The 27,352-nt window shown below is 45.2% G+C and overlaps 1 protein-coding gene and 1 long non-coding RNA gene across 2 annotated transcripts; both read right to left on the reverse strand.

Annotated features, from left to right (window-relative positions):
• Nucleotides 1–309: 309 nt before the first annotated feature.
• On the reverse strand, nt 310–6,656 carry LOC310923618 (smoothelin-like protein 2; the record flags this gene model as incomplete). Its single annotated transcript, XM_083885546.1, has 3 exons — nt 310–614; nt 1,326–1,416; nt 6,267–6,656. The coding sequence occupies 3 exons, from the start codon at nt 6,654–6,656 to the stop codon at nt 355–357; spliced, it is 741 nt and encodes a 246-aa protein (XP_083741672.1). The 3' UTR covers nt 310–354.
• A 6,701-nt stretch (nt 6,657–13,357) lies between these two features.
• On the reverse strand, nt 13,358–16,050 carry LOC310923617. The gene is made up of 4 exons (XR_014592658.1): nt 16,007–16,050; nt 13,918–14,467; nt 13,563–13,635; nt 13,358–13,465 (listed from the first exon to the last, which is right to left on the reverse strand). It is a non-coding gene; the product is annotated as an uncharacterized lncRNA (long non-coding RNA).
• Nucleotides 16,051–27,352: the final 11,302 nt, after the last annotated feature.

The raw sequence follows: 27,352 nt of genomic DNA on the forward strand, positions 1-27,352 counted from the left end.
TAGCCAAATAGCTGCCTAACTTCTCACAGGGCCTCCAGTCTCAAAGCACTAAAAATGTCTACAAATTTCATTAAAAGAGCTGGGCACGTTTAAGAGATTCGGTAACTTACTGAATTCAGTCAGTATGCCGCAGTATCTGCTTCACGCAAAACTCAACTACATTAGGCACAAAAATTGTCTGCGGATGTGGCATTACAGCCGAAAGCTCCAGCTAGGACCCACAGTATTCCAAACTGGAGTGTCCCACAATGGGATATTTAGCCATAAAAGCAAGGTTTCATAGTTACCACTAGGTCACAGAACAATATTCACAGCACCAGTTGAAGAAAGGAAGCAGGATGCAGCTTCAGCATGTTATTTTTCTCTCTTACCTGGCTGGTTGGAAGACTTCACTCCCACTGTATTTGTGCTCTTGCCCTGTCCCAGCAGGCAAGAAGATGTATTAGTTGTTCCTGTTGGACGGATGTTCTCTCCTGAAAACTTCTCAGATGTCCTGGTTACTGCAGTAACAGGAAGGTGGGGCATCTGTAAGGTGACTGCAGGGGCATGGGCTTCAGGGGAAGAAGGTTCCGACATCTGAAAACAGGTCAGTTCACGAGTGACTTTTGCCTGACCTGAATAAAAAACGGGAGAGAGGCAGAAAATTTGCTTGCAGATTTGTAACAAAGTTACAAGCCAATGTCCAGGCAACATTTTACAAATCATTGGATTTAATCCCCTGTGAAACATTGTACCATCTATGTAGCAGAAACAACCCTAGTGCAAGTGATCCTAGCAGCTATCAAACTTACTCTACGTGAATCTCAGCAGGAACAATGTCTATAGATCATTAATATACTAGCATTTGCATTCAGTGAGCTTCTCTTCCTCTGCGCAGCCCTCGCTCCCAATCTCCTGCCCCTGTTAAGGAAGCAGCATTTTTGTTCTTTTCATGGTTTTTCGAAACACTGTATGACTCTCTAAACTGGAGATGGTTAAGTCCTTCCTCCGCTGACGGATGATGGAAGCGGAGGGGTGACTTGCAAGATGTTTTGGATGCAAGACTACAATGGCACCCAGCATAGCAGGCCTTATCACTCGTGTCTCAAGTTAATGCAGCAGTAATAGCCTCTAATTTATGAAACATTATAGCACATGCTTTACAGTAAAGCCAAAGTTTTAACATTAAACTCGAAATTATGAAATAAAGTGTCGGCGCCACAGGACAATATCCATCCTGAAACTACAGCAAATTCTAACCCTTCCCAAATGTGAGATTTGCTCTATGACTGACAAGATCGTGTACTTTACAGGCAGTGATGCTTCATTTCATGCCCTGTTCCTACCTGATGATGAAGATCGATGCCCATTTTCAATGATGGAAGAACTAAACACTCTTCTAAACTCAGGTTTCTGGTGGTCATCCAGGTCTACGCTCTGTCAGAACAGACAACAGACACGGCAACTAAATTTCAAACGGCAACAAAAGTGAGAAGAGTATCCAGAAACACCTGCCAAGAACAGATCTTCCTCATGCAAGTGACCTCAAAATAAGAAAGGAACAATTACCTAACCCCAGGAGCCAAGGCTGCATACAAAACATTGGCAATGCATAACTTAAATCAATCTTCACACACTTGTCCTTAACAGACCCCAAGCACCTAGGAGGTGTTATCTTTTATTAGATAAAGGTATCACCATCCACTGTGATGGTGATAAACAGAAGACCTTGTGTAACAGTGGAGAAATTGATTGAGATTGCCTGGAATACTGCTCTGCATTTTTTTTTCTATTTGCTGCAGAAAGAAATTACACTGTGAAAACATATTGTACAAGCATTACAAAGTAATTCCAGTCCTAGCACATTACATATTATATTATAATCTGTAACTTCTGTAAGGATAACTTTTTTTTCCTGGGAAAAGCATAAATTTTCCTCATAATGTCTGTCAATATAATTCCAGAAAAATCAGCCAGGAATTTTTTCGTGGGTTTAGTGGGAAGTTGCCGTTTTGTTTTTTGGGTTTTGTTTGAGTTTTTTGGCTGGCTGGGCTGGGGGTTTTTGGGGGGTTGAAGCGGAACATTAAACCACGAGAAACTGCGCAATTTTTGGCTGCATAACTAAAGGAAGAAGAAAACTGCTTCACGGATGCATGATTACTGCAGTTAAGTTTCCAAGAAGCAGGAGCTACAATTAGTAGTGAGAAATTCTCCAACACGCAGTTCACAAAAAGTCTCATTGATTGTGTAGTTGCATCAACATGTTTTAAATTCTGGAAAAAACCCAACTATTTCGAAACTTTTGTATTTATCAAGAAAATGGTACTGTGTGAGAATACATTCAGTTATCACTAGCTGCCAGGATTGAGAGAATTACAACAAATACTAGTTATAGAAACCATGCAGAGTCAGGACTTCGAAGCTTTTATTGCTGCATTTAGCGCAATTGAGATCCCAGTCAACAATTATTGCCCATATTCACAACTGAAATGTAAAGCATAGCTAATGCAGCTCCCTAGAATCTACCCATGGTATACAGTTAGAACCGTTTAGCCATTCATGTCAGCCATTATGACCTGAATGTGAAGAATGCCTGTGCAGGCTGTAAACATCAATCTACTTTTATAAGCTGGGGAGGTGTGGGTGAGTAAAATCGTCAAACGACATAGTCATTGCAAAGGTCACGCAGCATTCTACACACTGCACTGGCTTTCTAATGCAATGACAAGTCCTGCATTACCTTATTTCATGCAAACCCGACCGCTATGGTTTGGCTAACGGTGCCAAAAGATAAACTGATACCAGGCTGGAGGATGGGGAAGAAGGCCCACGTGCTGACAGAACAGTGGGATCAGATTCTGATGTGCATTTAGTGGTGTCAGGCTGAAGTACTTTCAAAATCCACTTTGGAGATGCCAAGATTCTGACAAACCCATGTGTTTAGCAACACTTCTATCAGGGGTGGTCACATAGATTATAAATAGCAGAGTGATAACTACATATATCTGTACTTCATAATAAAAAGCACTCATTTGTACAACTCATGTGACAACAACACGAAGAACTGGTCAAGTTGAAGAAAAGAAAGTGAACACTAATATTTCAGATGCCTTATCCAAGCCTGCTTGCAGAACTAATCTCTGTGTAGCTCAGATCTCCATGTAATGGATGATAAGACTTTCCATAGTTGTAGGGCTGCTGGAATTCCTTCTTTGCTGCAAAGAAGTTATACTTTGGAGATCCATAACCGGAAGCTGCAATTATTGCAAGCCAGTGGCAAAAACTCAACACGTTCAGAAAAAGTAAGCGCCAGATCACAAGATTAGAAACAAAAGAAATATCACTTATTTCCTCGCTGAACCTCTAAGGTGCATGTCTGTTATGTCTTCAAGATTTTGTCCACAACAAGGTCAATTTCTAGAAGGATGACAGACACAAATGATACTACTCTCTCAAATGAGAGATTTCAGTCATTCAGTGTCTTTCATAAAACCACCAGCTACCACAAGGGTCACAATAAAAGTCATCGGCTCTAGAAATGCTGTTTATCTAGGAGAAGTACATCCACAGAAAGGTTTGGGTCAGAAGGGATAGTAAAGATCACCCTGTTTCAACCCCTTGCCACGCACAGGGATTCCACGCATCAGATCGGGTTGCTCGGGAGCCCATTCTGGCCTCAAACACTGACAGGGATGGGTCATCCACAACTTCCCTGGGCAACCTGTGCTTCACCACCCTCTGAATGAACAGTTTCTTCCTAACAACCAATCTAACCCACCCTCTTTCAGTTTAAAACCATTGCCCCTCGTCCTGTTGCTATCTGCCTGTACAAAAACAAGTCCCTCACCCCCCTTTTTGTAAGCCCCCTAAAGTACTCAAAGGTCGCAATGAAGTCTCCCTGAAGCCTTCTCTTCTCCAGGCTGAACAACTCCAGCTCTCTAAGCTTATCTTTGCTGGAAATACGTAGGTCATTATGTACACCTGAGTCACGTCTTATGCAGTTACTCACAGGCTGACTAACTGCTGGGTGCCATTGGGTCACCAGGGAGCCAATGGGAAATACTCGTTTAGACCTTCATAGGTGGTCATAGCCAGCTATCTCTCTCTCTCTGCAGCTTTGACCACTGCAGGCAGACTCTCTGCAGCCGTCTGTCCAACAGACAGAAACTTCTCTGACGGTTTTAAAACAGAACACCCTTAAAGTACTTTTAGTCCTCCCTCTTAACAAAGGCATCACACTCAATCACAAAAACTACGGAAATATCATAACTTGCAAAGCTCCTGCCAAAATGTAAAATCAGATCAAGAACAACAAAAAAGATATCAAAACTCTTCTTTTGTAAGTGCTCAGTAGCTCAGGTATGGCTCCACGATCCAGATTTTCAAAACTAACTCTTCAAATATCTCCTATTTTCCACCTTTGTGGAAGCAGCTCTCAAGATTCTGGTCTAGTTAAGAGAGCTGAATTGAAGGCTGGTATCAAACCAACAGGAAGACTCACCTCCAAATCAGAACAGCTAATGGCCATTTAAAATTTCACCTAAACCAGCTTTTAGACCACTGTATAACAGCTTTCGAGGACATCATAGCAGAAACTACCCAGATTAAAATTAAATGGAGATTTGTGTCCTTACTTCTGAACTATGCTTGGAACTCCCTGGATTCATTTTTTCCCCCCCAGTTAAATTACCATGAAAAAATCTAGCAATATTAGAAAATAATGCTTCAGATACCAAAGATGCTCAGAATCTCCAGTATCTAATTAATGCTGCATCAACCACACAGTAAAAAGGAATTCAACTGATAAATCTTTTCGGGAGCAAAAGAGCTCGTCTTGGTTTGCTGCTATTTCCAGGTCAGTATTATTTGCTTCTCATATCTCACACTTACGTAGAAGTATTTACTAAGATAAAAGTATCATCAGTTTTACCATAGATATTCGTGTTTCTGAAAACATACACAGTGCCATTTATGTTATTCCATTTGAAATGTTTTGGTCATATAACCAGAAACTGGAATCAACTGAAGGAACAGTGTTCATTACAGAGAACGCAGGTGACTGGCACAGCAACCAAAGCTCGCTCTTTTGCCATTTGTGTGCAGCCACATCAGAACCTGACCCACAAATTCATGTTTTCACCGCACAAATTTGGTGTGTATAGCTGTAGCGGCACCTCCCATAGTTCTCAGTACTGAAATTCCCTTTTGGTCAGCTCTGCTAACTTGGGAACTTCTCCAACCTAAATTGTTGGGAGGGCACTGAATAACGATCAGCACCTAATTGATCTTCCCTGAACCCTCAAAGCAAAGCAGGAGGGTACTCACACAAACAAAAGCTCATACTGAGCTTTAACATGGACACGGATACCTAAAGCTGGACATTACCGTAACATTGACGCGAGATTCTCCATACTGGGAAGTATACTAGACCGTGAAATGGAACGGGGAACAACAATCCCTTGTCCCTTCCGTATCACCCAGCTTACACCTATTCCTTGCAATATAAGCAAGCGTGGATAGCTCCGCAGAACAGAAAGGAAGCAGTCTATAAATTGTATGGATGGTGTTTACCTTTTTCACATGGGGGGAAAAGTGGCAGTTTCTACAATGTATCAAACGGCAGCTTTACCTTTTACCCAGAGGTAGGAAGCCCAATGTCCGCATTCACGGGTCAGTAGGAATGAAGAGGGCAGGAATGCAATACAGACTCTCTGCTCATTCCCAATTCTAGTGAATTTAATTTCCAAGCTTTTACTTTTTAACTCCAAGTCTGCATAGACCGCAGACCAGTTTTTTAAGCTTCAACAGTCTTAAACCCCCCTCAAGACATGCTTAACCAAGAGGACCTAAACAAGCTGTCTAAACAAGCTGTCATCTGTGAAAGCCAAGTCTCTGGTACCCCGGTTTTATGTGCCCAAATCACAGCGTACTGTCCGGTAGTACTCTCCTGGCATCAAGGTTTGCACAGGAACTCTCAACTCTTCTCGCAGAGACAGACACTGAAAAAGGATTACATAAAACATCTCAGTACCAGATGAGCTTTCCACTAAGTGGTGTTTCTATGCGCCACGCGTTACAACGTTCTGTTACACTGCAGGAAGTTTTATCACTGGGAGGAATGACTGACTACGTCTGTGCGAGTTTAGCTACCACTGACCCCGCGCCGCAGAAGAGGAACTCCGTGTCCTTAAACGTTACCCCGTGCCAACGCAGTCTGGCAACAGTCGTGAAGTATCCTCTTATGCATGCCCTTGGCCCTCCCTCCTGCCATCTCCCAGGCCGCTTACTTGGCTCCGGCCAGCGACCGCTAGCTTGGCACGACTGGAGAATGTGTCGTCGGCCGAACCTTGCCCCGGCGAGCCGGGCCCCACGGCCGCCTCGTTCACCCAGTCCTGCGGCAGCCCCGCCGACCGGCCCAGGGCCTCCACCTGCCGAGACAGGCGCTCCAGCTGTACCCGCAGGCGCAGGTTCTCCTGCTGCAGCTCAGAGACAGCGTGTGCCAGGGGGCTGGCGAGGCGCAGCACCTCCTCCACCTGCCGGCCTACCCCCTGCTTGAACAGCTGGATGTCCACATGGATGTCCCGGACGGCGCCCCGCAGCGTGTCCTCATAGCGTCCCAGGCCGTCACAGACAGTCTGAGCCTCCCGGCTGTTCAGATCCTCGATCTCGCCGGCCATGGTGTCCACGGGCCGCAGGCTACGCGGGCAAGGACGGAGGGGCTCGGGAGCGGCCAGCGGCGGAAGCCTGATTGTCTCCCCGCTCGCCGCCGCCTGTCCTTCTCTTCGAGAGCTCCCTGTGCCTCCTGGCGGCCCTGACCCGGCCCCCGGCGCCGCCGGGCACGGCCCGCTCTCCTGGGGCGCAGGAGGCACAGAAGCGGCGCGAGTGGCGCGGCTGCAAGGTCCGCCCCGCTCCGTGTTCACTCCTTCAGAGGGGGAGATGGAATTTGGGGAGGCAATGGTGGAACAAGCCGGGAGAAGGGGCGGGGCCACGGGCTCGTTCACAGCTGCCCAGGGACTTTAGGGCCCGAGAGGGCCGGGCGCTGCGGGCTGCGGGTGGGGCCGCGGGAGCGAGACGGCACGAAGCGGGCGCCAGCGCCGGACTGGGTGAAGGAAGAAGTGGGAGATGTGGGTCGGAAAGGAATAGGAGAGAGACAGAACGAGGGGAGGAGCGGTTAGTACCAGAGCCTTCCCAAGTTGCTTGGTCGATGACCATGTGAAAGTATGCACAGGCTGTCTCTTTCGCGGGAACTCGGGGGCAAAAGTAAAAGAGAAAGGTCTTTGAGGGCATAGAGACAGAAATGCACGCACATACACCCTTAGACAAACCGCCAAGTTGCTGCCCATGAAAGCGCAGAAACTCATAACCGGCATGTTCACACTTAAACGTTTCCCATACTAGGCTGCAATTCGATGGGCATTAGTATTGAGCTGCCAAGTCGTCTGGCAGATCCAATCTGTGTGCATGCGGGAAGAGACACATTTCTGCCAAACTAGCCAGAGCCACAATGCAGAATGCTTTCAAGCATATTCTTTACTGCAGCACAAGACAAAAAAAAAGCCTCACAGAAAAAAGGAATCTGAGAAATACTTTAAAGACATTTGTGTCATCAAGTAGCCTATATCTGTCAGCCCTCTATGTCAAATAGCTACAACTTCTTTGGTAAAATTAAACAGTTGGCAATAGTAGTTCTCTTGCAGCAGCAAGTAGCTAAGCCTATAAACCTGGAATATGCAGGGAAAGTTGTAGTTCTGCCCTAGTCAGTATGGGTAAAACCCTAAAGCAATAATAACATAATTCAATTACCATTAGCTCACAGGCAATTTCTTAGCATATACAACCTTATCTAAAAATACATATATGTGTGTGTGTTTATTGATCTTGGCAGCTCATAGTCCTAATAGTGTAATTCTTTGGAAAATACTCTTCCTGGATGGTAAATATTTCCATTTTTACAATATTTTCAATTACTAAAGAAAACTTACACTTCATCACAGAATAACTATCTAGTAGAAAATTCAGCTTTCTGATAAAAGGTGTTTTGAAAAAAAGTTTCCAACCTATTCTCAGTTAGGTCTAGCAGAGCCAAGCAAATCAAATTTTGTTGCTTCTTATAGCTGACAGGCAACTTTTCTGTGTCTTTTTACTCATAGCAGGAATTATCGTAACATTGAGATCACGGTGGCAGAAGGCAACAGAGTGTGCACAAGGCACGTGTCCGCAGATGTACGTGCAATCGCATACATCCAAAGGCAGCAATAGGAGAAGCCATTCCCTGATTTGTGCAAGGTATTCAGCTCCTTTGGCCCTGCTCGCTCACCACAAGAAGGACTAACGATCTCCGTTATACCTAAGGATGCCAAGCCCTGTAAAGGGTAACATTTAAGAGACAACAGCCGCTGCCATGGCTGCAAACTTTGTTTTCTCAATACTGATCTCGGGTATCTGAGACCTGGTCATCCTCTCCTTAGCAATCACTATCCGATCGTGTGTCTGACAGCGTTCCACAGGCTGTTCCAATTCTTTCCAGATCAGAGTTCTAGCTTTTCATGGCATAAAGCAACCCGATACTCTGGGATAGCTCCAGCTTACACAAAACTGCCAGCCAAGGGGAAGGCCTCAGCAGTAGGACTTTTTTTGTCAGCACCTGTCTCAAAGCTCTCTACTGCAGAAGAAGTGGAAAAAAATCTACAGTCACTTCGCCCAGACCAGTTCCTTATTCACACCTCCTCCTTAGCACTTGCTTCACCAAGCACAGCATCTTACAATGTGGTTTATTATTTTGCACAGCACTCAGCTTACCCCATCTGGAAAGAGGTGATACCACTTGAAATTCTGAGACCGGGGCAGAGGGGGGCAAAAAGGAGAAGCAACTGCAAAACTTATGGGGATCTGGTGCGCTGTGAGAGTGATTCACAGGCTAAGTATCTCTCGAGCAAATCTATTATTAGGAGGATCAAAACCTACTATTGTATTAATTCACTTTTGGGTTTTGCATTTGAAAGGAGTAGGATTGCCCAACACTATGCTATGGGAAGGCAACAGCACCCCGGCATTGTCCAGCTGGGATATTGCTGCATGTTTTCATGGCTGGGTTGTTTACCCTGTGGAGTTGCCAAAAGACGTACAAAACTCCCGCCAAAGCGTCCCCACACCAGCTAACTACAGTTCTCATTCTAAGAAACAACATTACCAAGCATCTGGAGACATTCGGGAATGCCAAAAGAGCAGTAGCAGGACGTTTTTCTCATTCCTCCAGTGTAATCTTCTGCTAGGTACCCCACTATTTCACTTTGCATTGTGTTACAGAGTTCATCAGGGCTATTTGACATTTATCGGGCCAGGGCTAGGTGATGGCTTTCCTGTCATGATAATGATCGTTGATGATCTCCTCAAGCACCCTTCCTAAATACTCCAACACATTCCTGTGTACCACGTAAGACTCCCACAGCTTGATAGAGGCCTGACCGGTATGTCTGTCTTTTCCTGACTGGGATTCACTTTTTCCTGAATGGTCTGTTTTTCCAACTTGTTATTCTTCCCACTTGCTACAATCTGTCCCACTCTCTTGTTCTATAGCAAACTAATTCCATTATGCCTCCTTTTAGGAGGGAGATCCCAAGCGCTAAAACATGTTTACAGTCTGTCACAAACCCATATAAAATTGATACTGTGCCAAACAGAGAGCAGCCAGCTTCCTTCCTTCAACAGGAGACCTGTAGCCCTTGGCTTCTGCTGTGGCATTTTGGCCCACGTAACACAGGTAACGTTCATCGTATGGCTGACCGGACATAGCAATTGACAATACAGTCAGACATTTGCCAAGGGCAGCCACGTAATGATCCCGGTACAGCTTCTAAAGGGTTGGGAAAAACTTCTACTGCAGATAGAACCCTGACCTTGCATTAAGCTTAACAGAAGGAATGATCTGAAGCTCCTAATTGAGGTAAATATGCACATGCTGGTAATTTAAAAGGTAACAGGGCAAATTTCAATCTCAGCTATAATATTATTATTAATGTGAAATTATTCTTTCAATTCATGCAGTTACTTGATATTTACTGTTATCGCCCTAAAATCAGAATGCAGGCCTTGGTCTTAATTTTGAAGAGTGCCCATACCAAGTACCGGATTTTTTTTCCTCCCTTGTGTGCCAGAAAATAAACAACAAAGGAAGGTGATCTATATGTAGGCTTACAAGAACATTCACAAAAAGAGGCAGAGGAAAACACTTGTGTTTTGCTTCATCAAAAATATTTTATCCCAACTGTTATTCATTATCAGAGCAATGAACACAGATGTGGAGAGCAGCAGTGGGCTCAACGGTTTGGCTTCAACTCTTTTAATATAGAGCCAAGCTCATAATCAATTTCTTTGATGCATATACTTCTTATTGCAAGCGGAAGGGGCATCACTAAGTTCCTTAAGAAAGCAAAGACTTTTTTCCTGTCTTTATAGACAGGACAGAAACAGAGGCATTTCCTGAGTGCTGTAACTCACTAGTCTACAGCACCAGTGGTTAAACTGCTGAGTAAGAACTCCGCTTCGTACAGTTCTCATCTGGCTTTCTAGCGCCAGGCCTAAGCTTTGCCTCTCCGCTGCTTCCCTGAGTGTCCCGACAGCCGAGGCAGTGCACCTAGCCAACTGCATCTCTCAGCACCTTAAGCTATGTCCGTAAGCAAAGAAATATTTAGGACTTCCCTGACAGATTGAAGCCAATACAACTTCCTCATACTTCAACCCTAAAATGAGAGAAAATATGGGGACCTTTCATAAGCTTCTGGTTCAAAACTTTCCCATGAACATCAGCATCAAGTCCCTCCAGAATCCTCCTGCCACCATTCCTCACAACAGGTTTAGAAAGGTGGCATTTCCTTCCATAATTTGCACAATTACGGCAGTTCCTTTACCCGTATATCCTGTACTGCTTGGTACAGGTTGGAAGCTTTGCTGCAAAATAACTTTGCAAGTAATAATCAGAAGCATTGAGATGCACGGCAGAACAGGAGGCATTTGACAAGTGTTATCCTGAAACCTGTGGAATATACAAAGCCTAGGTTCTCACCCTACTGTATTCCTAATGAGCTTCTTTACGGCATAGACCAGCACTGGGCTGCCCACACCAACAGTGGGCAGTTTGTGTCATGGGTAACAGCGGTATGCCTCTTTCTACATGGGAGCTTGCTTTCCCGTTGTGTTATTCCCATTGACAAATCAGAAGCTGTGTCAATGGGAATAACCGGTAGTATTTAGTACCGGTAGTCTGGACCTGAAGCATACCTTTCTTTAGAGTATATGCAGAGTAAACTAGGCCCTCATTTGAGAGATCATTGAAGATTTGCTAACATTCAGAAAGCTCACAGGCAGTTAGAGCCTGGCTCACACGGCCAAGGAACACGCAACTTTGTTCCGATTTGTTCCGAAGGTTTTTAGCAGTCAACAGAAATAGCGCTCGGTAAAGGTCAGCAACTCATCTTTCTAGACCTAATAACAATAACGGGGCCAGCAAGGTTGTTCTGTGATGACACCCGTGGTGATTTATGACCTACAAGGGGCTGTCTTACACCAGGGGCACACAAAATGCGGTAATGCTGGTTGCAGCTTGGAGGGGTTAACAAAACCTGCGGCCGAGGGTAGCAAAGGCTTTTCTGCCTTCGCTAGCTAATGTTTCCGTGTGGCTTTTAATAGGTTCCTTCTCTCACAGAGAACTGAGAGCCATTGAAGCCAACGAGTTTAGCGAGAAAGTTGTGAAAAGACCAGGAAGCTCAGCTTTCGATTATGACTTGCAAGTACACTTTTATGGCCTACAGGCAGTTCTGTTTTCATGTGTATTTTGTTGGCAGAAAGGAGAGAAGATGACAAAATTGGTAACTTATGGACTGAATAACTTGGTTGGGGGAAATACAGGGCAGAGTCGCATGCTGGAAGGACTGCCTTCTAATTTTGTGCCACAGATGGACAGATGGAAAATTACTCCTGACAGCTGAATGCAATGTGCATTCATTACATGCAGCTTCCCCTAGCAAGCATGACACTGTAGCATCAGGAGCGAAGACTGAGCTGAAGAATTACCTGCTATCAATCAAATTACAAAAGGGTGAGGGGCAAGAAAAAAGACAAAAAAAACCCTAACCAAACTCTCCTCTTGTCTGTGCCAGGCAGGCCCATTAATGGGACTAGAATCTATGAGAGGCTGAAATAAAGTGAGCAAACTCATCCTCTGCACTTCATCAGCACAGCTGAAGAACTGATATGCAAAGAAACAGAACTAAAGGAAGAACAGGAGCACTGACGGCCAGGATGATAAAAGGATAAACTTGCCAGCTGTCACCAGCTGTCTTCCTACAACCCAAGTAGCTGTCAGTGAATCCTCTCTGGACATAGCACATGCTCCACAGATAGCCTTGTCAGTCACGGTGTGCTTCTAAGGGTAAGCTTAGTCTCTGACCATGTAACAAATCTTTTAAGAAAGGCAGTAACTGGCTCCAAATGAAAATTCCCTCCAGAGTGGAGACTGTAACTAAATGTGCAATGCAGAAAAGCCACTGTGTGAAGGACCCTTTGCTCACATGACAAACTCAAGGAGGCCTCTCTTGTAGAAATCTGGCAGTCAAGATAGATACACTAAAGATACGCTGAAAAGGCTCTTGGAAAAACTGGATTTAATGGCCCCATCAAGACTGTCCAGTACCAAAATAGGCCACTGACAGCTTTGGCTCAAGACTCTTGTTCAGACCTCAGTGCTTCTATAAGTCACAAGCCATTTGAACCTCTGCAGAAAGCTTGTTCCCCTCTCCTGTGGAACCACACTTCAGGTAGCACTTCCTCTGCCCACTCCTGAGGCTATCTAGCCTGCCTGAAAAGAGTAATGGCTGATCCCAGAATTACAGAAGGCAGAGACTGGAAAGGACCCTTTTTCTTCCAACCAGAAAGTCCAAAGCCATCAAAGAACCATTAAGTGAACACCTGAGCAATTACCTGAGCAGCACCTGGAGATGAGAGACCAGGCACTCCTGACTTCCAAGAGCTCCCAGAGCTGCCTTGCTACTCACCTTTAGCCTTGGACAGCAAGACAATCCTAGAGACAGAAATCCAGGTTCCTGCTGCTTCTGGAACGAGCCACCAAACAACTCCTGGCTGCTGGTGCGTGAACACAGCAGCAAAACCAGGATGCTCTTCCTTGGGCAACACTCCAGCCTCTAGAAAGCCAGGAACACAGGACAACCCTGCCTCTCCACTGGGGCATATAGATCCAGCTCCACTGCCATATGGACATTTGAGACAGGAATCCATAACCCTCTGTGAAATCAAATCACAGCCCCAGATGTTTTCCTGCTCGTGTCCTTAGCCCGTCACTTACCTTTTATAGGCTTCTGCCAAGTGCTTGCAAATGCTTTGCTTCTATCCAAAAAGATTAATACCACCTTATTTCAAGGTTTCAAGAAGTCACATCAAGTCATCTGGGTCACGTGTTCCACATCAGATTCTCCTGTAGAAAAAAAAAATATATTTTTCATTGCAGATCATTTCTTAAGCTCACAGGAACACCAGGATCTCACATATCCCCACAGAAATTCTCTCAATACCATTTGCTACTTCTCTCTCTACCAGGGCACCAACAAGTTCTGGGTCAGTTCTTGTTCCATGTTGGCCAGGGACCTTAAGAGATAAAAGAGGGCACTATTATTACTACTAATTACAGCCACAGGCTTTAAAATTTCCACAAATTACAAGCTTCTGGAAGCAGAAGCAGATACACCTCACCCTGCTGGAGCTGACTTGTCCATTCCCTGCTCTGCTCTCACAAACCCTTCAGCCTCGCTGCCAAACCCAGTGCTCATGTCCAGAGCACACCTATCCAGAGCAGCCCCCAGTGCTTATTTTACATCCCCCCGAGCGTGGCCAAAGCCCCCCAAGTGCATAGGAACAACAAATCCTCACAGTGAACCAACAGCAGCACCAACAGGTTTAATCCATTCAGACAACAACTGATGCATTTCACTGCTGTGCACTGGCACTGCTCGGTGTGGGAGGGTCAACTGAGCTTCTGCACGTCCTGAAGGACAAAACATGAAAACAAAATTAATTCTTTCCACAAAACAAAAAGGCATAAAAATCATAAAAAAATATGCCCTAGAAATGCCCTCTTCATTTTGAAATTAGTGTCCTCGAACTTAAACAATCATTAAAAACAGAAAACACATGAGATGGACAAAAGCACCAGATAACGGACAAACCTTCAGGCTCACATCCTTCTGGAAAATGGTTTCTCCAAGTCTTTTCCCTCATTCCAAGCCCTTCTCCATCCTCAGGGATCACTGCACTCACCCCAAGGAGCTCACCAGGGAAAAGGAGCAAGTGGAGACTTGGTGGCTGCCCTGGGATCTCTCCTTGCACCACTCCAGGCAGTGACCAGTGACCGAGTGTTTTTCCGGTCCACAGTGGCAGGAGAATGGACACAGACACCAACAGGGAGAATGGCCTTATTTTACTATTAATGGGGAGGCAAAACAGAGGTAAAAGGACACATTTGGAAAAACAATGAGCTTATCACTCGCTTGGCTTTAACATTTCAGCAGGTCACAAATCACTGCAGGGACATTCAATCTCACGGGGAATACGATAAAATATGCTGCAAAGACAGGAACCTTGCACATGTTGATAGCAGCACATCAGCTACAGAGCATTCCAAACATTTGGAAGGAAAGGAACTGAAGTCTCCCAGCAGCAGCAAGTGCTGCTCGATCCCTTTAGGACAGAAGGTTACTCTAAGCCAGGACTAGAGAAAAACCCCACACATTCAAGGACCTTCCAGGGCTCCGTTCGTTTGCCCAAGCAATCCTGAGCTAGATGGAAATGTGCATCTCCCTATTCAAAGCAGCAGAGAACCCCCAAGGAGAAGCTCAGCAGTGTCCCTCAGCACTGCTACCCAAGATCACCTACAGGGACTGAGGTCCAACACCAGGGACTCTGAGGCTTCCTCACCCTCCATAGCCACACAGCAGCTGGGAATCCCCTGTCACAGCCCAGCCCTGGAGAACTGGGAATTCCCACGAGTGTGTCCACCATCAGGCAAAGAGGCTCTGGCCATGCCGGGACAGGGCCCAGGTCACACAGTTGCGGGCAATGAACGGGCTCACGCAACTCCCACTGCAGGCACAGCTGGGCTCAGCCTCCTCCTGGATGTGCCCAAAGCCTGGCCAGGGCTTCAAGAGCCACGCAAGAGCTGCCTTCGGCACTGCATCTCCCAACGAGGCCACAGGACTGATCTCGGGGCCCTGTCCGGCCTCTGAACGCAGGAAGGTCAAGCCATGCTTCACTAATGAGCACTGACCTAGTCCAGAACACTAATGATCCTGGCTATTTCACTACTGAGGGGATGCAAACACAACATCTGGTTTAAACCTTTATCTCCAGGTCAACTTGAGCTCAGGGCCTGTTGTTCAGGCCTTGGCACTTCACAAGTTATGGCAAACTTGCAGATGCCCAATACCTTGAAAAGGAAAACTTAAACTAGCAGAAATAACTCACATTACTCAAAAGCTGCCTCCTCTTCTAATAAGTACCTCTTACAAATTCTATAGTAACTTCCACAGAAATTTTATTATTCAAGTTACTTTATGAATCAACCTCAAAAGACTGTTTCTTCCTGCCATGTTCTGTCCCAGTTAAAGCCTAATTAATACATTCAGCATCAGACCCCAGCGAGACCCATGCACTGCAAGAGATTAAAGGGAAAAAACCAAGGTAGGCAAAGTTCTGTACCTTCCCCAAACAACATACCCCAAAAGTACGTGTCTCCCTCTCACTTGCAAAAACACCAAGGCTCAGCATATTCATACTCCCAGCATATTCCCAGCCGCCCAGAGGAAAAGGTCGTGCAATTCTAAGGCAAATTCCGACCAAGGCACAGAACAACGGGCTCTCAACCCAACCCCAGCTGCACCTGTTACTACCCACCATATAACGTATACCTCAATACAGTCCCACACACCATACCCTGCAGGGAAATAAATGAGGATAGTCTTACCGCACTAAAACAGCCCAGGGACACCCCACAGACCGCCCAGAGAGCGCCACACCGAGCCATAAACCCAGAAGCCTCTTCCGGGACCCTTTTGAAGCCCCGCCCGGCCCGCGATTGGCGGGCTCGCTCAGGCATGGGCAGCGCTGATTGGACAGCGGGCCCCAAGAACCGCCCCGGCCCCGCCCCGCCCCGCCCTGAGGGCCCGGGAGCTCCGCCCCTCCCTCAGCGCCGACCCCGGTTCCCCCCGGCCCCGGTTCCCCGGCCCTGGCACTGGCCTCGATCCCCCCGGCCCCGGTTCCCCGGCCCCGCCCCGCCCGCGCTGAGGGCCCGGGGGCTCCGCTCTCCCTCGGTTCCCCCCGGCCCCGCTTTCCCCCGGCCCCGATTCCCCCGGTCCCGATCCCCTGCCCCGGCCTTCCCCCGGCCCCGGCAGAGATCCCGGCTCCGGTTCCCCCCGGCCCCACTCCCCCACAGGTGTGAGCCACTAGGATGAGGAGGGGACAGACCAGGCTGTAATGGACAGTGGGAGCTGTAATGGATAATGAGGGGCGGTTCTGGCCGGGGACGGTTTAAGAGGGGGAGCCTCAGCTCGGTTTGGTATCGGCCGTGGGGTGTGAGGAGCTCATCCTGAGGTCTTGGACGTGGTTCATGGAGTGAAGGTGGGAGCACGTGGATTTGGAGCATCACTTTGGGAGGTAATGAGGGATAAGCCTTTATACCGAGCATCAGCAGAAGGTAAGCCAGTGTGGGTTTATAGAGGGGGCTTTGTTTCCTTTTCAGCTTTATCTTAGTAATCCCTCCCTGGTGCTCCTAGAAAAAAAAAGGAGTTATGGAAATAAAAGAAGTTGAAATTGCGAAAAAAAAAAAATTCCTCTTCTGTAGTTTTCTATGTTTGAACTGGAGGAAACTCATTTTCACCTAGAATTTTAATGAGTTGTGTATGTTTATGTGTTCTTTATTCAGTATTGAGTTCTTTGGTAGTATGTAGCATTTTGTTTGACTTTTTTGGTGTTATTTATTGTGTGCAACTTGGTTTTTGAGTAAAGATGATGTTATAGTGGATTTTTTTGTATTTGAGGTAGAACTAATTTAAGTAGCTTTTTTTTGAGAGGCTTCTGGTGTGTATTATTGGGGTTTTGTGTATTATATGTAGGGATTCAGGTTGGACAGAGCTAGTTTTTTCTTTTTTGTGGTTTTAAGGTGCTTTTTAATGTTTTATTGTGTAGTGTTATTTATTTTGTAGATGCCACATGATGAGGGAAATATGGTGTATTTATTTCATGTTGGGTTTCATAGTTTGCATGTTGTCCAGAGTATTTTTGAACTGAGTTTTGTTGTTGAACTGCTTTTTAGGGAAAATGTGTTTTTCAAGGGTATGTTTTCAAAGGTTTACAGTGGTGTAATAGGCTGTGGTGTGAGGTATGGGGGAGGTTTTTTTAGTGGTGGCTTTTATCATGGCAAGTGTGTTATGTTTGTTTTAGCGGCCTAGACACAGTGTGATGTAGGTAATTTTATAGGATTTATTAAAATTTATAATTAGATTATTGTTTATTGTATTATAGGGGGTTGTTTTTTTAGCGTGCTTGACTATGGTACATGTTTTATAGTTATGGATAATTTAGGAGATATCGTTTGTACTCAAATGAATCTCTTGGTTTTGTGTGAATTTAGGTGGTTTGTTTGTTTTGATGGCTTTGAGATATTGTGAGTTTATTAGAGTAGAAATAATTGGTTTTGGTGCTGTTAATTTTTGATAGGTTAATGAATTTATATAGGTCAAAAGACATGGGTTTTCTGCTTCTTATTTGTTTAGAGACAGGTCTTTAAGTTGGGGGGGTTCTGAGTCTATATTTTGGAGGCTTTTTGAGGGGAATGGACATTGGGTTATTTTTATTATATTTGGTAGCTTGGCTATAAGTACGAAGACTTGGTACTTTTTTTGGTGGACTTTTGTTTGTGTTTTTGTTTCTAAAATTGATATATTTGTGTGGTCAGGGTAGTGCTGTTTCTGGTGTAACTCTAAGCCTCCATTATTGTTTGGGTGTTTCATGTCGTCCACTTGTATTACACTGAGATCCTCTCACCCGCCTGCCAACAGCCCTGCTGAGATCATCCATGGATGTTTGGTTTTCTTTATGGCACCTGACTGAGACAGCAGGAATTTCCCTGAGGCAGAGACAGCCTTCCTTGGCCCCTGATGTGGATTCTCATCCCTGAACATCCCAGAGATAAGTGAAGGGCTCAAAGCCACAGAGGGGGTGAAAGTGGGGTGTGGGTTGGGAGTCACCGGAAGGGATTTTTTGGTCGGGTTTGGAGATGGGGATGTCCAAGATGTGACCCCTTTAGGGCACGTGAAGGGAAGGTCTCACAGTGCTGAGGTGTGCAGGGCAGAGCAGTCCCAGGGCACGTCGTGTCACTTGTCTGTTGTGCACTCTGTGTCTGTTGTGTGTTTTGTTTTGTGTGTCTTTTGCCTTAACCCTTCAAGGGGTCTTTTGGAAACCCCAGGCATCGTTCTTAACATCTCCCTGTTCCTTGGACAGGCACTGATATCATTGAACTTTGACTCAGGTGCTCAGACACACATCAGAATCCATCTCTCTCCACAACCATCCAGGCTGGTGCCTTTCCAGGTCTTGTTCTGAGCTGTATCCACAGCTGTGCCCTGCTGTGATCCATTCTGGCGGATTAGGTCTTCTAAAAGTGCACAGCTCAGTGGAGGATTCTGACCGTAGGATTCTCGGGCATCCATCTCTGCCTTTCTTGGGATCAGTGATCCCATTGGCATCTTCTTCCTGCAGGGTTCTCTGAGCCTGGTCAGCTCTCCATCGGTCTGACCTTGGTCATCTCATTGCGAGTTCTCTCGGTCCTCAGGGTCATTCTTCTTGCCCAGATATTTCTGTCCCTGTTGTGTCCCCCCTTTTGTCCTGTCCTGTGTCACGGGTGTTGGTGTGTTTGGCCTGGAGCTGCTCTGCCTTGTTGCTCAGTCTGGGTGTGGGGGGAATGGGACAAGTCCTGGGGACTTGAAATTTGTCATGTGGGGTGTAGTTGGGCTGTAGAGGGTATTCCTGGATTGACACAAAGTGTCTGGAGCTGTCGAGTTCTCCTTGGTAAAAATCAATTTAAGGACTGAAAACATGAGGGGCTGACAAGTTATGCACACCAGAGACACTTTTTTTTTTTTTTAATATATAGCTGTGAGACTTACATCTTGATTTTGAGTCTCTTTCTTGGCCAACTTATTTTGTTAAAAATCTTATTTTGAAGTGCCTCAAACCAAGGACATCCTGTTTGAAACTTTATCCCTGTTGTTTTTCCTCTTGCAGGTAGTTGGCAAAAAAGGATGGAGCCAGTAGGAAGCAAAGCCCCTGGAAGGCCTTATCCCAGTCCAGCTGTTGTTTTGTGTTCTTTAAAAGATTTTATATTTATTTTTAATTTTTAACTTTTTTTTAATATTACGTTTAGGTTTTTTTTTATTTTTATTTTATTTCCATGGGGGGTTTTTTTTGCATTTTTAATTTTTAAAACCTTTTTCCTAATTTTTATTCAATTTTATTTATTTTTATTTTTTCATGTTTTCTTTGTTCCTTTTAAAAATTCTATTTCTTACCCAGAGTAGGTGGAAGTTTGGCCCTACAGGAGAGGAAAACCAGGAAAGAATGACATGAAAGAACACTAAAATAATTTCTGCCATGCTTTAATATAAAAAGAATAAAGAATAACATGAATAAAGACCAACCATTCTCTGTTTTCCAGGAGCCTCCCATTCTCTGCACACTGACCACCCTTCTGGTGGACTTCTACACAGAAACCTTTAACTTTTTAATCCTATTTTTCCCTCCTCATGTTTTTTATGTTTTATTTGTTCATTTTTTTTTATTATTATTTTTCTCCATTCTCTTTCTTACCCCGGGTAGGTGGAAGTTTGGCTGTTGGCAAGAAAGAAGTTGAAAAATGACCTCCCTGTCCATTGGGTGTCTGGAAATAATTGAGAGTGCAGTTAGCAAAAAACCTCTGTATTATCTGCTAAATTAAAAAGCTTTAACAGCGAAAGGTGTAAAGACTGTGGTGCCCTTTTTTTCCTTTCAGGTCTCATTCTCCCCATGCACAGTATTACCAGGAGTAACTTGAGGTCAGGTGTTTTTCAGAGGTAGCAATAAAATTAAACCTTTTATTTTCTAACTCTCTGAACCTCCTTGTTAATTAGCCAAGAAATCCAAAACTAAGCAAACAAGAAAAACCCAGAACAAAACCCCCCCCAAACAATTCCCCCCTCCCCAAAATCGAGATTATTATTTTAATAAAGATTAAATATTTACCCCTTAGAAAACCAGGGTCCTTCAATTCTAATTAAGTGTGGTTCTGATGTGTTTGGTGAATGAATTCATATAATTTAAAATATCAAGAAGTAAACAGAAATTGAAAAAAAAGTAGCAAAAAGAGAACTATAAAATACAAAAAATTATATCAATAGATGCAATCAATATTATTAAATGTTCCATATATTACAATATGTAAAATATATGGAATATAATGTACATGATATAATAGATAAATGGTAATGATTAACAGAAATATCCAACTAAGAAATAGAAGAAATATTGAAGTGTAGCCTAAAATGAAGGCTTTTTTGATTTTGGCTCGGTTGATGGCAGGGTTGTCGTAGTTGTTGTGGTTGGGGGTCTTTTGGGGCCTTTATTTTCGGGGATGTTTGGAAGGGGAATTTTGGCCACGTTCTTTTCTGCCTGCGCTCCCTGCGGCAGCTCTGCCACCGTGTGGACAGAGAGCGGTACTGCAGCTCTCCCCCGAGCCTATCTGTAAGGCAATGCTGCCATCCTGCGGATAAAGATCGGTACTGCAGCTCTCCCCCAGGCTGTGATCTGTAAGGCAATGCTGCCATCTCGTGGATAAATTTCGGTACTGCAGGCCTCCGCCGTAGCAGCCCCGGGCAGTTTTGCCGCCCGAGCGCCGAAAGATCACGGCCAAAAAGGCCGGAAAACAAATGTGAGCAGCCGGACACGTGGCAGCCGGCTCCCTGCGCGCGACCTGGACTACGGAGCCGCCCGGGAGCGATTTTTCCGCGGCGTACGCAGGTGAGTGGACACGGGATGGGGGCTGAGCGGCGCCACGGCAGTGTTCGGGCAGGCGATGTGGTCCGGCGCCTGTGCGAGCAGCCGAGGGGCACATTTGGGGGGGGTGCCACAACCAAGATGGCGGCGCGGCTCGCGGCGCTTGACCTTTTAAAGAGGGCGGCCAAAAGGGCGGGAAACAGAGAGGACCTTTAGTGTGTCTATCTAACTGCCTGCATAAAAATCCCGACCACGGCGCCGCTCGGGGACAATTTTCTGTGGCGTTTCCAGATGTACGGACACGCGCTGTGGGTTCAGCTAGACGCAGCTGGGTTCAGGGTAGGCGTTTTCGTCAGGCGTCTGTGTTAAACACCGATGGGGTCCTTAAGTGTGCCACAACCAAGATGGCGGCGCGGCTCGCTGCGCCTGACCTTCTAAAGATGGCGGCAGGGAGGGGCGAAAGTGACGTAATGCTCTTAGCAATCGGAAAGAGCCGGAGAGTGACGAAAATCACCGAGTGTTGCCGAACAGCTGAGAATAGCCGACGGCTGACGGAAATCGCCGAACAGCCGAACCCAGCCGAGTTTCCCCGAACGTCGCCCCCTCAGCCGAACCGAACGAGCCCAGGGCAGTTCCGGGCCGGATTTGCCCCCTTTCTTATTTTCTGAGGTTTTACATATGCATAATGTCTTACAGGCTTTCTTCGTACATATTTATTTTTTGATCTTGGTTATTTTCGTTTGGAATAGTAATTACTTTATCTTTTTCTGCGCACGGTCAGTTTTTAGTGGTGGTGGTCTCCAGGCCCTGGGGGGGGGGTCTTTTTTTATTCATTTTTTCACCTTTCTCTTTCTCACGTGTGCTTTGGCTTTTTTGGCACAATTTTAAGAGAACATATTATTTTAGAGTCTGTGTTCATTTCTTTATTTGTGCTCTTAATGCTGTTATTCTGTTGTTTGGGTTAGTTCTTCTAGTTCATTGTCTGATTATTTGAAGGTTTCTTATTTGTAATGTTTAAATATATGCAAAAAAGTAATAAGCACAGTGTTACTAAATATATTAATAATATATTAATATATATATATAATATATTATGTATATGTAATATATAATAATAAATTTATCTTATATATTTTAAAATACTACTTGGAATGTATTCTAATATACTATATTGTATACTATATAATATACTATATACTATACTATACTAATATACATAATGTATATGGTCTTTAGTTTACTATAAAGAATTAGTTGTGATTTTTCAGTTTATGCCTCAGAGGCCGGTTTAGATTAAATATCAGGAAGGAATTGTTCCCTGTGAGGGCGGCGGGACCCTGGCACAGGTTCCCCAGAGAAGCTGTGGCTGCCCCTGGATCTGGTGGAAGGTGTCCGTGCCCTGGGTGGGGCTGGAATGGGATGAGCTTTCCCTTCCACAATTCAGTGATTCTGGTGGTCTGGCTGAGCTCAGTCAGCCTGAGGGGCTGTTGCAATTTCAGGCTGGAAGTTGAGTCCTCATAACTTACACTTGCATAAAAGCAAGAATGAACGCTTAAAAAAATTCTAATGCATGATTTTTTTTAATATAAAAATACAAGGAGAGGTGCTTCCTTTTATTTTCTTCTGATTCAATTGTATTTCTCACAGCACGGTAGAAACCCTGTTCTGCTCTGGCTGCTGAAGGACACTGCAGCATCTCCAGGTGCACCTGAAGGCATCTCGACGCCGAGAGAGATTTGTTCTGTTTCTGCATTGACTCTGTTGAAAGGTGAACACAGAACGTCCATGGGTCACCCTGCCAGCTCCACTTGGCTCAGCAGGCATCGCAGGGAGGGCGCTCCTGTCATCTCTCTGGTGAGTCTGGAGGTGTGTTTTTCTGCTGCTCTGTCCCAGAGGGGTTTTCTGTATTGCTGCTGTTGGCATCATAGTGCTGAGTTGTGAGGAACATCACCTGTGTAAGGCAAATACTAGAAAAAAATCACAAACAAAACAACCGTGTCTGCCTTTTGTATGAGAAATTGCATTTTGTCCAGGAAAATCTCACTGGGCCCCGGGCAGAGGAGGGTTCATTCCCATTAGATCAGGAGGGTGCACAAAGCAAACTCCTAAAGGGCCTGGCTGGAGCCTGTTGGGGTCAGCCTTAGCAGGGGGAAGGGTGGCTAGAGGGGCTCAGGCAGGGCTTGGGGTGGGTCTGACCTGCACTGGCCACGTCTGCTCTGTCCTTGCTGAGGTGGGCAAAGGCAAATCTGACAACTGAGTGTGTGCTTGAGACTCTCACTCAGCTGTCTGAGAATCTGTCTAGAGAATGGAAGCGGGGTTGGGTTTAGTTTGGTGTACAGCACTTAAAAGTGGTCTTCAGGTATTCTTCACTAACTGTATCCTGAATTAAGGCTCCATGCCAGAGTTCTTTGGTGAGAGCATTGTTCTAATGGAGGGTGGTTGTTCCTCTGAACTGGATTTAATGTCTCTGTTATTTTCTGGAGTTCCCATTTATTTTGCTGTGCTGTTGTGGATGTTCACCCTCGTACTCTGGACAGCGGTTTGGGGATTTTTTTCCTTCATTCCCCAACTATAATACTTTTTATTTATTTATTTATTTATTTATTATTTTATTTTTCCCCCCCATGGCAGTAAAATTCTCTAGAGCACTAAACCGGCTGCAGAATGGCATTTTCTCGGACAGAGTAATGCTGCTTCTCCCAGCCAGCACTGCACTGTTCTTGGTGCCATTTTTCACTGTTTCCTGTAGCCCCAGAATCCGTGGCTGTCCCTCAGGGTTCTGAAGGAGTGCTGTATTTGGATTTTTGGCTTCAGGATCTAAACTGTGGCATCTGGGCTCTATTCTAGGAACCCCGGAAAAGCAAGCTCTTATTCATGAGGAACCATTAACTCTTGAAAGTCGAGCTGTCTTGCAAGAGATGCTGCAAAGGGTGAGATTTAACCTGATATCATTTTTTTTTAATCATCTCTGTGAAATTTTAATGTGCTTCAACAGTTTCTGCAGAACAGATGATTTCACCCAGAGCATTTCAGTGCATTGTAACACGTACTGGACTGCTTCATGTCATTGCTGTCTTGTGTTATGGAAGATCTTCAGCAACTTTTCCTTCAATTTTCATGGAAATTAGCATTTTGTGTTTATCCAGCTCAGCATTAGGTTCCTATTTGTGTCTCAATAATTTGACAGGTTGTTTTTAGTTAGTTGTGATTCACTTCTCCAGATCTTGACTTAACTTTGAGTCACGTCTCTTCTGCCTTTTGTGCAAATGGACTTAATGTTTTTGCTGTCACTTTGTATTGAAATATCGAGCAGCTTTTACTTCTGGGGTTCCCAAAGTCTGCCCTTGGCAGGTGCAGCCTCTGCTTCAACTTGGAGCCCTCAGTCCGCAGGGAAATGGACCTTTGGGGAAGTTCTTCCAGCTCTATTTAATGCTTTATGGATGATGCTGATTTTCTGGAGGTAGGCTGTCCATTCTGACCCATTTTCTTCTCTCTCCTTGCAGACTGGACCTGCTGAAAGGCTGAGGCGAGACCAGGATCTGCAAAATCTCTGAGTCTGTCTTGCTGAGGCTGAAGCCATGTTTGCTGTCAACAGTGACATTGTGGAAGATGCTAAAGACTGAAAACTTTGGGGTTTTTCCCCTGAATCACCAGACTCTGTCTGCAGCTGTGCCCTGTGTGTCTCTTAAAAGAGTTTCTGGGTTTAGAAAGGTTTTTTACATTCTGCAATATTAATCTATGACTCAATTGAAAAGAATCATACTCTATCAGTGTGGTGTTAATTGCTCCGAGTTGGTTAATTAAAATAAATGGTAAGGGGTTTTACCAGCCCTTGGATGGCCCCTGGAGCTGGCAGCTCTTGTTTAATTTCTCTTCATTCCTTTCATGTCTTTCAATTATTTCTTAAGCACTTCCTGCAATTAGGATATAATTTCTGCCTTGTTGGATTGGGAAATCCAAGCCGAGGTCCTTGGAGGGATTGAAGGGATGGGGAGCTGAGCCTCAGGGTGGGTTTTGACAGTGGGAGTTTGGTGAGGAAGAAAAGAGAGATCCCCAAAAGTGATTAAGGCCAGTTCTGCTGGCTTTGGGTGCTCCTACCCCAAAAAATCATTCTGGTTAAATGGGACTTGAAGAAGGCGGGGCGCTGGGCGGACTCGGGGCGGAGCCAGGGCGCTGTGGGGCGGGGCCCAGAGGCGGCCGGGGGCGGGGCCGGGCAGTGCCGGGGGCGGGGCCCAGAGGCGGCCGGGGGCGGGGCTCCACGGGCGCGGGGCGGGTCCCAGGTGCCAGGACCCCGGACCCCACCGGAGAGTTCCACACCGAGCTCATAGAGCATCGGCTTTTTCCGGCACCGATTTGAATCCCCGCCCGGCTCCCAGTTGGCGGGCTCGTTGAGGAATCGGCAGCGCTGATTGGACAGCGGGCCCCGGGAACCGCCCCCGGCTCCGCCCCACGCTCAGCACCGACCCCGATTCCTCCCGGCCCCGCTCCCCCGGCACTGTGGAGATGTAATGGATAATGAGGGGACACACCAGGCACAGGTGGGAGTTGTAATGGATAACGAGGGGGCGGTTCCAGCCGGGGGCGGTTTAAGAGGGGGAGCCTGAGCTCAGTTCGGTATCCAGCTGTGAGCAGTGAGTGCTCAGGTCATGGCTGTGGCTCTTGGAGTGAAGGCAGGAGCACGTGGGTTTGGAGCGTCGCTTCTGGAGGCCACGAGGGACAAACCTTTATACCCAGCAGCAGCAGAAGGTAAGCCAGTGTGGGTTTATAGGGGGGACTTTTTTTTCTTTTTCAGCTTTGTCTCACCAATCCCTCCCCGGTGCTCCCAGGAGAAAAAGGAGTTATGGAGACAAAAGGAGTTCAAATTGATTGAAGAAACTCCTTTTTCTGTTGTTTTCTGTGTTTAAACTGGAGAGATTTTCTTTTCTCCTGGAATTTTAATTAATAGTGGCCCTTCTATGTGGCTTCTTTTCAATATGATGTTCTTAGGTGGTGTGTAGTGTTTTGTGTGATTTTTTTTTTTTTGGTATTATTTGTTATATATAATTTGGTTTTTGAGTGAAGGTAACTTTATGGATTGCTTTGTTTGTATTTGAGGTAGAATTAATTTAAGTAGCTCTTTTTGAGAGAGTTCTGAAATGTGTTATTGGGGTTTTGTGTGTTGTGTGGAGGGATTCAGGTTGGGTAGAGCTGTTTTTTTCTGTTTGGTGGTTTTTAATGATTTATTGTGTGGCTTTATTCTGTTTGTAGGTGGTGTATGGTGAGGGATGTGTGGTGTATTTATTTCATGTTAGAATTAATAGTTCACATGATCAGAGTATTTCTGAACTGAGTTTGGTTTTCAAGTGGTTTTTGGGGGATATTGTGTTTTTCCAGGGTTTGTTTTCTAAGGTGTACAGTGGTGTAATTGGCTGTGGTGTGAGGTATAGGGGAGGTTTTTATTTATTTAGTGGTGGCTTTTATCATGGTGAGCATCTAGTGTTTGCTTTAGTGGGTTTGAGACAGTGTGAGGTAGTTCATTTTTTAGGGTTTCTTAATATTTATAATTAATTATTGTTTATTGTATTATAGAGTTTGTTTATTGAGCCTGCTTGACTACAGTGTATGTTTTATAGCTTTGGATAATTTGAGAGTTATTGTTTGTAGTCTAATGGATCATTTGGTTTTTGTGTGTATTTACAGGTGGTCTGTGTGTTTTGATGGTTTTGAGGCATTATTGGTTTATTGAGTTTGGAATAATTGTTTTTGGTGCAGTTAATTTACATTTGTGCTATTTTTATTTTTGTAGATTGATTTGTTTATTGTTGTGCTTCTCTGGGTTTTCCAGTCTGCAGCAGGTTTAAACAGCCTGAAGAAAAAGGGAAAAAAAAAGTCTTTGCTTTGGCTGGGTAAAACTAACAAAGAGCAAAGGAGATCTGTGTGCTGCAGTCTGTCTGTGCCTGGGCTGAATACCCTGGACAGGGAATGCACAGGAGTGACCACAGTTTTCTTAAAACAAGCTGTGTGGTTTTTCTTTCCTTGCTTTGCTCTCAAAATCAGTCCGGAATGTACAGAAGGCATTTCTGAAGGAGCTACTTTAAGTATTTGAGGGTTTTTGGCACTTAAAATATTTGTTTTGGAGGAAGTTTGGGGTTTTGAGTTAGTTATAATAGGATGATTTTACTGCTAATTAGGTGTTTTTATTGCAGTTAAAAGTTGAGACTTTTTTGTTATATTAGTAATAGGAAATAGGTTTTGTTTTTGTATGTAGTGATGGGATTGGTGTGTATGGTGTGCTGGTGTGGACTAA

The sequence above is a fragment of the Zosterops lateralis genome, assembly GCF_965231275.1.
Source record: "Zosterops lateralis genome assembly, contig: HAP1_HAP1_SCAFFOLD_144, whole genome shotgun sequence".
NCBI lineage: Eukaryota > Metazoa > Chordata > Aves > Passeriformes > Zosteropidae > Zosterops > Zosterops lateralis.